The 13,171-nt window shown below is 38.6% G+C and overlaps 1 protein-coding gene and 1 long non-coding RNA gene across 2 annotated transcripts in view; one reads left to right on the forward strand and one right to left on the reverse strand.

Annotated features, from left to right (window-relative positions):
• Positions 1–13,171, forward strand: part of col21a1 (collagen, type XXI, alpha 1) — a 28,200-nt gene that overhangs the window by 4,197 nt on the left and 10,832 nt on the right. The window contains exons 2-12 of the mRNA XM_059358945.1: positions 1,342–1,469; positions 1,671–2,231; positions 2,392–2,557; positions 2,638–2,866; positions 4,818–4,991; positions 6,526–6,603; positions 7,191–7,274; positions 9,312–9,374; positions 9,786–9,839; positions 10,593–10,646; positions 10,758–10,811. Of these exons, the coding sequence (XP_059214928.1) occupies positions 1,373–1,469; positions 1,671–2,231; positions 2,392–2,557; positions 2,638–2,866; positions 4,818–4,991; positions 6,526–6,603; positions 7,191–7,274; positions 9,312–9,374; positions 9,786–9,839; positions 10,593–10,646; positions 10,758–10,811 (1,614 nt within the window). The 5' untranslated portion in view covers positions 1,342–1,372. The remainder of the gene's footprint in view (positions 1–1,341; positions 1,470–1,670; positions 2,232–2,391; positions 2,558–2,637; positions 2,867–4,817; positions 4,992–6,525; positions 6,604–7,190; positions 7,275–9,311; positions 9,375–9,785; positions 9,840–10,592; positions 10,647–10,757; positions 10,812–13,171) is intronic.
• The window catches only part of LOC131993172 (uncharacterized), a 42,403-nt gene continuing 32,058 nt past the window's right edge, over positions 2,827–13,171 (reverse strand). The window contains exon 5 of the long non-coding RNA XR_009396286.1: positions 2,827–3,187. This is a non-coding gene — a long non-coding RNA (uncharacterized LOC131993172). The remainder of the gene's footprint in view (positions 3,188–13,171) is intronic.

Genomic DNA, 13,171 nt, shown 5'->3' on the forward strand with positions numbered 1-13,171 from the left:
ATTCTTAGGTGTACTGAGGCTGTGCTGCAGTATTTAAAAGATAGAGTGTGCCACATGGAGGTTAGATGCAGAGCTCAGAGTAAAACTTAGTGGTACAAGTAAGTGAATTAGGGATTTGTGGGTTGTAAAGCAGTGTCTGTGGCAGCAGTGGGAGGTAGGAAGAACTTAGGAAAAAGGAAACACGGATGTGCACTTGATAGCCCCAGTGACAACTGCCTGCAGCTGTTTAAGCTCCAAAAATTGACTGTACACTAGGGGCCCAGTGCCAAACAGTAGACAGACAAAGTTAGTAAACAAATGTTTTCCCAGGCGTTGGTAGAGACCAAAAGCAGAGCTAAAAGGAGAGTGAGTAATAAAACTCCCCAGGTAGATAGTAACATGAAAAACTAACTACTGCTACTAGCTAACCAAGCTAACTTGCTAGCTAACTTCAATGAACAGCTAACCACTTAATGTATTTTTTAATACAACCCAATGCTGTACAAGACATTTTTAGGTTACCAAAATGTTACAATTAACTTGAATGAACTGAAAACAAACTGTGAAAATGTCAAAGTTCCAGGACAAAACCACACAGTGCACAGCTTTATCTATTTTACTCTAAATGACACCATGATTTACAAAATGAACATCATGCTGTATTGGAGAAGACTTGAAAGAGTGATTGAGACTGTAAACTCGTTAATAAAATGTTTACTGAGGTAAGAAATCAAGTGGTAAGTGGTGTCATTTTCTCATGGGCACTATACAATCAGACTTCTATTTGCAAACAGTGGACTCGCCCCCTGCTGGTCATTAGAAAGAATGCAGGGTTAAGGCACATTCACATTGGCTTCACTTTTAATTTGGAAGCCATTTTTTCTACTTTCTGTTTTTTTTTCTACTTTCATATAAAGACAATTCATACAGTACTATTTCTACCAAGTCAGCTTGTATGTATGCACTACTCGCACTCTCTGGCTTCTGCAAAACATTCATGTAATGCTTAATAATCACCTTCATCTGACAATTAACAACATTAACAAATGCTGCTAATTTACATGTTTATATGAATAATTTATTGTTTGAACTAATTCATATTTTGCAGAGCCTGGCAACATACTGGTCATGTTACTGGAGGTATCATAAGCTTGATAATCACATTATACTGTATGTGTAAAACTGTAGGTAGTGGGATAGATTTCATGGGCTAGGGATCAAGTGGATGAGCCAGAATAAACATCTCAATAATTAATTTCTGTCAAGGCAAGAATAACACAGGGATCACATGTCACAAATGCTTGCATTGTCCTTTTTCTTTTTTCCCTGCAATACAAAGCATGTTTTTCCCTTTCCCTGTAGGTGCACAATTGGAACTTGGTACTGCTGCATAATGGGTTCCAAAACGACAACCATGCATTGTGTCTTAAGATGCCTGTGCTTCATGCTTCTCCATTTGTTTAGTGCAGCTCAAGATGAAGACATAAGAAGTAAGAGTGCTTCTGTCTTCATTTTCTCACACTTTGTTATGCTTGTTGTCCATACATTAAAAACTGTAAAATGCATACGATTGGCAAAAGTCATTTAAGTACTCCAAAGTGCATTTTTTATTCATATATTACCAAACTAGCTAAGATTTTTTTGAAATCACGATTTTATTCTACTGACTGTTTATTTCCTGTCTGCTACAGGTTGTAGGACGGCACCATGTGATTTGGTCTTTATTCTAGACGGCTCGTGGAGTGTTGAAGATGTCAATTTTGAAATAGTAAAGCGATGGCTTGTCAACATAACGACAACCTTCAACATTGGACAGAAGTTTACCCAGGTTGGAGTCGTCCAGTACAGTGATAACCCCGTTTTAGAGATACCTCTGGGGAAGCACTATGCTACTAAAGACCTCATCAAAGCGATGGAGTCCATTGAGTACATGGGGGGAAACACAAACACCGGGCAAGCCATTCAGTTTGCTACGGACAAACTGTTTGGCCTGTCTGAGCGTAGTCATTTCGGCATTTCTAGAATTGCCGTTGTCCTCACAGATGGGAAGTCCCAAGATGCGGTTTTGAAAGCGGCAGAGGCAGCAAGGAAAAAAGGAGTGATTCTTTTTGCAATCGGTGTTGGACCAGAAACAGAAGCTACAGAGTTAAATGACATTGCGAACAAGCCATTTTCAACTTACGTCTTCTCTGTCGAGGACTACAAAGGTATTTCCAGGATCATACAGGTCATACGACAAAAACTGTGTGAAGGTAAGCAAATGCTGAACAATGTAAGTGCTCAAATACAGTCAAAGACAGTATCAATGGTATCTCTTCACTTTAAACTACTTGATTCTGCCTCTCGACCATTATTCTCTACTTGTCCCTTTGTTTGTCTATGTTTTTACTCCATTGTATTTGTCTGTTGCAGAGACTGTTTGTCCAGCAAGAATTCCCGTAGACTCCCGTGATGAGAAGGGATTTGATATTCTGTTACATTTAAATCTGGCTAAAAAAACAAAGAAGACACAAGGGGCATATTACGGCACTAGAGCCTATGAAGTAACGTCTCGCGTCGACTTGAGTACAGCTACACGGTATTCACCTTGCTATTACTCTTTCTTTATCTTCACCAGTGTGATCACAAGTTGATTGACTTTCATATTTGATCACCCAGGAACCTTTTTCCCGATGGCCTGCCTCCATCATACGTTTTTGTGGCCACACTGAGGTACAAAGGATCAGTGGCAGTAGAGGAGTGGGACTTGTGGAGAATACAGACACGTGATGGGAAACCTCAAATGGCGGTGACTCTGAATGGACTGGATAACACCGTCAGGTTCACCACAACCAGTGAGGCAGCAAGTGGAATTCAAACAGTTTCATTTTCACAACAGACAGCAAGGGTATGACAATAATGTGTATAATTTCTTTGAAATAACCTTAAAAGGACACATGCTGTGTGTGTGTGTATGTTGGGGTGGCATCATTGGGGAAAATGTCATAAAAAGCTTTTAGCATATTGTACTTTAAATGGTTTTAGAGAAAACTAGACTTCTACCATTCCTCTTGGCTCTGTCTTCAGGCTTTAGAACATCTATCCCGTGAAGGGAAACTTAAATCACTGGTCCTTTCAGAGAGAAGGCGTTCCTATTGGCTGTTCAATAAATGCAGATGTGCAACCACGTCCCTTCAGATGATGAGAGGTTGATTTAATGGCAGAAAGTCTGAAATTAGAAGAGAAAAGGGAGAGGTGCGGAAGGTTAGGGTTAGGGATTCTTATGGAATTCTGGTGTTTTTTTTTTTTTTTTTTTGCTTTTTCCAGAAAACTGCATACCCTACCTTTAAGATCAGGTTACTTTTCAATGAGAGTACACTGAAAGTAATATAAATGTCTCCTGTTGCTATAAGAGACTTTGTCAAGTCTGAGACAATAACAATGTGGGTGTTTAGAGAGACAGTGAAAACAAAAGGACACACTGAGCTGCATTATGGAAAATGTAGGATTCATCCTTTTTACTAAAGACTGGGAATATCTCGGCATTTACTGCTCCGATTTTGACCTTTAAAAAAAAAAATCTGTCACTTGTGGGTAGAATTCAGTGTAAATATATTTTAAGTAGATTGATATGCCCTGAATAAATGTTCACTTGGCCCTAAACAAATGGTTTTAATGCACAAGTGGTTATTACATAGAAACAAAGAAGCGGTAATTGTCACGTGTGCCATACATAATTAGAGATTCGCCCACATCCTCTAAAGCAACCAAATTACCCTGCCTGTTTTCACGATAATTAAAATGCTAATTTGCACTTCAGCTCATAAACTTTGTCTTTACCCTACGTACTGTGCATGTGCAACTCTCAACAGAGATCAACAGAGAGCTACTTCCATCATGGCCCGACGTGGCATTCACTTACTTACACAAAACAATCGGGTAATCGTTATAGTGGAGCCCTGCATGTGGGTCCTGCAACTTTATGAAAATGCCATGCTAACTTGAGGAGTCCACCTCTAAGAGTCTGACTGATTCATTTATGTCATAAATTCTGAGTATGACTGCTTGTAAGTTGCCCAAGAGAAGGAAATAACTCGCATGCTGTTCGACTCTGGCAGAAACAGTTTTGAATCAATGCACCTCCAAGGTTTAAGCGTTTTCTTTCAACACCTCATAATACTTGTTATATAACCAATCAATCCTAAGCCTCCTAGTCACACATCCAGATTGCTTGTATACACTTGTAGAGCTTAAGAAGCCTTTTCAGCATTTACAATAGTAGAAGATACTGTACATATCTATGATTAGCAGATGAAGAAGAAGAAGATTACTTTATTAATCCCACAATGGGGAAATTCAACCTCTGCATTTAACCCATCCTTTTTTTTTTTTTTTTTACACACAAGTGAACACACTATGCAAGGAGCAGTGGGCAGCACATTACTGCGCCCGGGGAGCTGTGCAGGGGGGTTAGGTGCCTTGCTCAAGGGCACTTCAGTCCTAGACCTGTCAGTACCGGGTTTCGAACCGACGACTCTCCAGTTACAAGCCCAATTTCTAATTTCTAGGCCACGGACTGCCCAAAATGGTGACAAGATGGTGGCCTTGCCATTGAAGAAATGACAATACCATATAATTAACTCTTTTAGATAATTAGCCAAAGACTATCTCCACAGCAGTTTATTCAAAAGCTACCAAAGCACTTTAAAATGTCAAAATTTTAGCGTTCAGTGAAGATTATAACACATCAAACTGCCCCAATATTGATTATAATAATAATTCCATCAATGTATGTCGTAATTGGTTGTTTACTTACTATTGTTCTCATGACTTCTCCTGTTCTTTTTCTATAACAAAAGAAACTGTTTGATGAGCAATGGCACCAGCTGCGGCTGCTGGTCACTGAGGAGGATGTCACTCTTTACGTTGATGACCTGGAAATTGAAACCCAACCCTTGGAGACCCCTGTTGGTATTTTCATCAATGGAAAAACCCAAGTTGGAAAATATGTCCAAAAGGAAACAACAGTGCCAGTAAGTTTATGAACATCAACAACCTTATTTTTCATAAAATAAATGTTTGGTTCCCAGAAAAGTAACCTGGCAGTACGTCAGCCCGACTATAGAAAGAGGGAACAGTTGGTTTAATGAGTAGAACTCACCACTGATATATGTTTTTAACAGCATCACACAGTTTTATTGCTGCCTCCTGAGAGACATGCTTAACTCTGTGGATAATAAATCTTTGGCAAAAAGGAAACTTTTTCTCCACAAGGTCTTATTAATCTTTGTTTTATTTGTCTCAATTGGCACTTTTTGTGCCAAAATGCTGCATTTGTAATAAATCATAATTGTGCTGTGTTGTAATTACCTCTGCAGAAGGCTATATAGCATGGAGTTTTTAGTTTTTGCAAACATAAATTAACATTTCGGAAAAAAGGATGACTATATATGATAATATGGCATGAACGCTTCTTTATTAGGAAATAATGGCACAATTGCACCATTTAAAGTCTCTCAGCTACATCTGTGAGCAATTAGGGCACGTTTGTCATTGTAGCATTTGTGGCCACAAGTAACATACATGTAAAATATTGTAAATAATGCAGTGTTATTTATTTAAAAAAAACTTGAGTACAACTAGCTGTTGATTCTAAAGTATATAAAGAAAAATATGATTTAATCACTTACAGGATTATGTAGGCTGCTATACGAAATAATATGGAAGAATCTGTGCTTAAAATCCTTTGTTTCACCAGAAAGACGGAAAGAATAATAATTCATGTATGACTTTTACATCTCCTATGCCAGTTAGTATGTTGACTCACCATTATAGCTGTGGATATTAACATGAGCCGCAGCTTGGCAGTAAATGTTATTGTGTGTGCTGATCCATTGTTATAAGGATCATGTAGTTTAAAGCCATTTAACAGAGTGAATACACTGATGTGAGTATCATTTCTGGATAAACACTCGTAATTGGAAACAGATTTGTGTAATCAGACCTCTAGACGTACCACAATGCAACTTTAAATAACAGCTTGTTAGCATGAACCACCAGACTGCACCAGACATTCTTATCATGTTTAAACCTAAATACAATCCAGTGTTGTCATTAATAAAAATGTAAACTACATCATTTTAGGTTGATTTATGCCCCATGATCATTCAGTCGTACTAATGTTTCCACGAGGCTGGAAATAATATAAATCATATGCCGGGATCATCTTTCTGCTCACATGGTTAGTGAAGCGAATCAGTCTATGGGACATTCTGGAGCCATTTTACCACCAACATCAACAGAATACTAAATAATGGAAGAATAGTGTAACATCGCTGCGAAAACTCTTCCAACACTGAGGGAGGTCTGGCAACATGGAGCTGCTCAATGCCCAATGAGGGCAATTTAACAGTTGTACAATAGCAATTTCAATTCATTAGTAAGCAAAGCACTGATAAAAACGAGCTTAACCTTACAAAATTACCCCTGTGTTTGTTTTTGTTAGCTTGTTTGGAGTCTCCACCAGCCAAGGTTGTGTATTTAACAAGGATTTTCAATCTTTTTTAGTTTGAAATCCAGAAACTACGCATTTACTGTGACCCAGAGCAGAATAACCGAGAGACTGCGTGTGAAATACCTGGAGTTGTAAGTACAACAGTCTGATTGTTTTTCAGTCCAAAGGCAATAAAGATAACTTCTTCTCACCTACTTCTCACCCTGTCCAACTACATCTGTTTCTGCTCTGAAGTGCAAAATTTCACCATCAGTTACCTCCACACCTCATTCTGCATGGCACACAATGGTTTTCTTGCCTTATTTTTCATCGGCACAGTGTATTGTGTAGTGAAAGTGTCAGCTCAGCATTTTCATTTCAAGACTCTGCTCAAGCATAAAATAATTTGTTGGAGGAGGACCCATGGCTCAGCTTCAAACATTTGCACACTTTTTTTTTAATGTCTTTTGGCTCCAACTGTGTTTGTGAAGCAGTGGCTCATTGTTTTGTTGGCTTCTAAATCACTGTGACTGCAAAACAGTGCCAAAAATGTTTTTTTAATGTGAGGATGCAGGATGAAAATATCAGGAGAGACAAGATAAGTAGCCAAAAATGACAAGTTTCATCAGATCCTCTCTTGTTTGCAATGCAATCTCAAAGTTATCTATTTCCTTTTGATAGAGGATCTGATGTTTTTATGATAATTCTGTATGTGCACTCTGGTCTCTGTTCATTACAGTGCTCCAACAGTCCAGATTACACTGAACCAACTCAAGAACCTTGTGTTTGCCCTCCTGGCGCCCCTGGACTTCCAGGAATAAAGGTCAGTTATATTATATTTTGTGCTTTTGTCTTGTGCCATTTCAGCCTGTCCTCCTGTCAAAAACGTCAATAGCTCATGTGTAGAGATGGGCCGTCTGACACTGAGGCTCCGAAGCCTGTTTGACTCTTTGAAGCAGACTGGTTCAAAACACTGTGTTGAGGCTTGTATCAGAGATCTGTGATCATGTGACTGATGACATTTGAGGCTTCGTACATCACAACGAAGAGGTGAATGATTTGAATCTTTGCCGCTGCTTCATTTGTTATAAGGAGATGCGTAATGATCGGTGTTCCCCCTGCTTCATAGCGTTACAAGAGGTCTTCAATTGCATAATTCCCTGATGTACACAAGCACTTCATTTTCACACTGTAGCAGAAGCCCAATATTCACTTTTTTCAAATTGTGGCACAAGGAAGTCCTTCAAAATCATTAAAACAAAAGTGCTTCTAGATTGTTGAATTTGAATATTTAAATATTATTTGTTACAACACATTTAAACATGTTATTAGTAATGACATTTCAAAGTGTTGTAACACTTTCATGTAAGGACAATGATTCTCAGAAAGTAGACACAGCTGCTTAAAACTGATATTATTGCTTTTGTGTTGGAGCTGGAATCAATAAGATGTGTGAATCATTTGAAGTTCGTGGCTGCTATAATTGCAGCTGACCACTAGATGTAACTGGTAGGGTCTGTCTTTGAGACTTAGAAGCTTCCAATCTATTTTTCGATATAATAATAATGAATATGTGCTGTGAAATGCGAGCAGCGATATTTGCCTACGTGCTGTAATTTGTGGTACTGACCTCTTCTGCTGTTTATGTTAGAGGACTTGTTGGTCATTTTCTTGTTTTATATAAAGCACATAATGCTACAGTGAGAACCAGACTACAAGCTAAATTAGCCTGCAGAAATGAATGCAAAACACACCTACTATGCTGTGACATGTCAGAAGCAGAGACTGTTCCGGGTTCAGCATAGAGCTCAACTTCTTCCAGCTTCTCTGTGTTCAGACAGTTGGTTAAATATTTACTTTAAACAGTGGTATTCTGTTGAGAGTAAATGAGAGAAGAGTAATTAATCTTTAACAGTGTTTTTCTATGTGTAAACTCAGATGTGACAATGAAACTAAATGTCTTCTGTGTGGACACAGAGCACAAACTTTCTCTTCCTCACAGTTTAGCCTTGAGGGAATGTGTGCTGAATTGCCAGGTTTTGTCTAAATGCTATTCTCCAAGCCAGATAATGATATGATAAGCACATGAGGTTGCACTTTACCAATAGGTCAAATCCAACTACAGTCATTACAGCCTTTAATCACAGATTTCCTTTGTGCCAGAAACATTGCTGTGTGGGAGGTTTTAGCACTTTTATCTCCTAAATACACCGTTACCTGTTGAAAGCTACAAATTGTGCATGCAGCAAATAGCCTCTTTTCTCCAGTTAGGCAAATTGTGGCTTGCCATTCTAAGGAAGTTATGGATAGCCTTGTAAGATCTTGTTGTAATGTGCTGTTGGCTTGAAGCAAACCAGACCGCTGCTTTAGATAAACACTACTTAGAATGGAAAATTACCAAAGTAGGGAATAAAACCTACATGTTGATCTTTATTGATCATGGGGTATCAAACAAATAATAGCAGCTCCGGTCGTAAAAACCTCAACACACAGACCTCAGAGAGATATTCCCTTAGCAACAAGTCTTTTTGTTAATAAAACCTACATGGGCACAGGCATGTTTGTGTTTATAACGTTACAGCTATGCCTTTACTACATTTCCTAATAGATCCAAAATGCTGAGAGCATTGCAGGATGCAGATGTTCCTTATAACCCCACATAGTGTGCAAGAGCCTCTTACATTAGATAAACTAACTCAGCATGGATAGCAAGTAAAGTAAAGACACTCCCAAACGCAGCACATTGTTACCAGAGATGTTTGAAAAATGAAAAAAATGTTCCTTTTTTGTGGTTGCACAATAGATAAAGACAAATGTTTAAGTTATATATTACTGAATATCCTCATTCCACTTCCTTTAGGGAGAACAAGGAAACCCTGGCAAACCTGGTCAGCCTGGACCTGCTGGTGCTGATGGTAAGCCTGTGAGTACTACATAGTTCAATATACAAACATAACGATCACAACTGCCAACAACACACACAGCAACGTCCACAACAGCATCTGAGAAAACACCAAACCAATTGAGTTAATGTACCCCTTAAGCCATGATAGTTTCATTCTATGTGGTTAGAGGCCACATTAGTGGTAAATATACTTATATTGACTCATTTTTCCAATGGATAAACGAAAAACATCTCTGATTATACCACTGGTGGCAGCACAGTGGTGATTTTGTGTGATGAAAACCGTCCAAAAGGGAACCACATGTTCTATGGTATGATCAAAAACTCACCCTGCAGCCTAGAACCACTTAGAGAACATGTACACAGTTAAGGGGGTTCAAATGTTTAAAAAAAATGTGTGTGTTTTTTGTCTTTTTTTCACATTTTCAGGGTACCACTGGCATTAGAGGGAGTGCTGGACTGCCAGGTCCGCCAGGGGTAGAGGTAAAGAAAATCTTACTTAAGTATCATTTCAGAAGTGGGGCTGTATGATGTACTTATCCATAGCCAGTGTATTAGCTGGAGTAGATGGCAGTTTTTGCTGCAAGTTTGGAGGAGCTTGAGTACCGACACAGCAGATAAGCAACGTACTGCTGTGGACGGGGGCAACAACAAAATGTAGTTTCACCACCTAAAAAAAGTGTATGCTATATTTAGAATATTTTCACTGCTTTGCATTGACATCAGAGAATCATTTCCATTAGGGAACTAAAGAAATATCAATATATATGCTCTCTTCAAGGTCCTAGACTCCTTTGACAAAAACAGTAATATTACCTTGCAGAACACAGGAGTTGCTGGTCTACTGGTGCCTCGATCACTTAGTTTGTTTGTTTTATTGTGTGACTTAGGTGTTTTAAAGGGTGAGTTAAAAAACAAACTAAGTGATTCAAGGCAGCAGTAGACCAGCAACTCCTGTGTTCTGCAAGGTAAAATTACTGTTTTTGTCAATGGAGTCTGGGGGCTTTGAAGAGAGCATACATTGATTTAATGGCTTCAGTTCCCTAGCAGAAAGGGCTGTCTGATGGCAAGGAAAATTGGTGAAAATATTCTAAATAGAGCCATCTACACTTACTATTGATAGTACCTCATATAAACCCACTTTAAAAAATCCGAATTGTCCCTTTACTTTAGCTTAATATTACCTTCAGCATCAAGAATAGAACATTAAAAGTTGGTTTCCTTTGTTTCTGTCAGGGTCAACGTGGGCAAAATGGGTACAAAGGCGAGCAAGGGAGGCCCGGTGTTTCGGTAGGAAGGTCAAAAAGCACATTTGTGCCACGGTTGCTTTCATTATCATGCTGTTGCACTAATTTGTGAAAAAAAAAAAAAAAAAATTGTAACAAAAGTCTGTTCTTCCAGGGTGAGAGGGGTGTGCCTGGATTACCGGGATCGCCTGGAAAACCAGGAGAGAAGGTGGAGATGTTAATTATTCAAACACTACAACTGTACTCAATAATATGTTGTCCAGATGTTGTTCAATATTATTTATCTAAAGGTTAATTCAAGCATGAACAGTGGGTAAAATTGCTAAATGCACTGACTCACCAAAAAAACAAGTGATTGTTAAAAAAGAACAAAACACACATTGAATTGTCAAGGTAAATCTCCTTTTTATGAGATCAAATGTAGGATTAACAGGAAATCCCTGGTAGACACATTAACTTGAACCGTTTGAACATCATCGCATCAATCACTCTAGAAACCATATGTTATGAATATAAAGCCAGCTCCCCTGGGAGAGTGAAAAATACAACATCTATACTCTGGGACAGTTGCGCTTTGCAGAGAGAGCACAAGGGCCATCAGAGACTTTTTAAATGTGTTCATATTTCCTGCCTTTTGTTCCGCCCTTTCCTTGGAAAGTTCAAACAGATTTATTTTCCTTTCTATTTTTAGAGAGCCAGTATCTTGTTGTCTTGTTTTTTTCCTCTCACTTGCATCAACCACATGCTTCTTAATCTTCCAATTAAAGAAGAAGACGGAAAGCCCAATAGAGTCTAACAAAACAGATCATACTCCCTCAGAGAGGACTATCTGTCTCACAATTCCAACAGTAAAACTTTTCAATTCAGTTTAGCCAACTTTGCTTTAACCAAAAATGATAATCCTTTCCAAAGCCTAACCAAGAAGTTTTTATGCCTAAACATAACTAAACTGTTAGAAACCGAAATTGTTACTTTATAGCATAACAGGACATGTTGATCTCCTGCCACCATAGGAGCGCTTATTTAGAAAACGCTCTAGTGGGTCATATTAGAGGGTGGGAACAAACTATCTGTGGGGTCGTATGGGTTGGAGGACTAGTTGGATCGAAGTATAAAATATGAATAAATCTGGGCTATGGGTAAAAATATTTAATGACAAACAAATGCATTAAAACTTACATTGCATGTGTAATGTAAGTTAACTTATGCCTTAAAGTTACATAACAAACATGGTTATTATAACCAAAACATGACCTTTTCCTAAACCTAACCAAGTAGTTTTGTTGCTTAAATCTAAACAAACTGGGACCTTTTCACACCGTTAACCACATGTTTAAAACTGCAATCATGATCTAGGTAAGAAGATAAAATGATAGGAACTAATACCACCACGTGCTCTCGGACATAGCTGCTGCATTCAGCACGACATACAGAACATTGCTGAGGGTTGTGTGCATGAGGAGGATATGAGGTTGAGAGGTAAAATGATAATGGCCGTATGGTTTGAAGAGCAAACCAAAAAAAGTGAATTAAACTAGGGTAAGGGGGAGAAGTCTTAGATGACAAAGTATGGAGATATTAAGAAATCAATACACTATCTAAAGGCAGGGAATCTGCCACTATTCCTTGAAGAAATACATTGTCAAACAAGAGCACTTCTATACTATTTTGTTCTATAAAGGCCTTAACCGCGGCTACAGCAGACTCAGGCAGAAGCCTGACAGTCCTACAGCTTTATTCCAAACTTTTTTCTTGCTCTGACTGCTGCGAGCATTTAGCGTTTACCAGTATTTTGAGGTACATGAGGTAATACTTCCTCCCTTGATTGCATCACCTCTATCATATCATCCTACCTTGTAATCAGTGTGACCACAGGAGGTTTCTGCCAGTTGGCTGAACTGGAGAACAAGTCAAGCGGTTCATGTCGTTTTGAAAATTGTCACAGCTGTCTGCCGACACATGTCTGCACCTGGAGCGAATCTTCATGTACCATCTGTCCAATTATTAGAATTTCACACACAGGTCCAGGATGGATCAAATTAAGCTTTAACCAGTGCTTGAACTGTCTTCTCAACTTTCTTTGATGTGGTTAAATAGTTTGGATTTTGGCCACACACACAAAAAAGAGAGAGAACACAATGAGATATTGCACTGCTAGAAATCAGGGGGATTTGCTGTATCTTTTTTGTATCCTATTTCCAGTAATGCTTACAGGATGAAAGACTCATCAATCTTTTACTGGTCTGTCAAAGTGCTCTTTTAAAATCCCATAATTAGACATCAAATTAGTGTTATGGTCTGAGGCATTATGATTGATCAGATGAGCAGCTAGACGGGGTGTGCTGCGGGTGATTTCTGCGGGTGATTTCCCGTCACTTCTTACATAGCTAAGCAAAACAGCTGCCACACATGTTTAAAAGCAAAGACAGATCTGGTCAAATCAGTTCTACACATAGAAAAGAAACTACAGTACAATATAAGGAGCTGAATATTTTCTCACACCAGCCCCACCATGAAGTTGTACTTGAGTTGATCAACATGCTCATTATACCAATGCTAACAAACTGA

Source organism: Centropristis striata, chromosome 20 (assembly GCF_030273125.1).
Source record: "Centropristis striata isolate RG_2023a ecotype Rhode Island chromosome 20, C.striata_1.0, whole genome shotgun sequence".
Taxonomy (NCBI): domain Eukaryota; kingdom Metazoa; phylum Chordata; class Actinopteri; order Perciformes; family Serranidae; genus Centropristis; species Centropristis striata.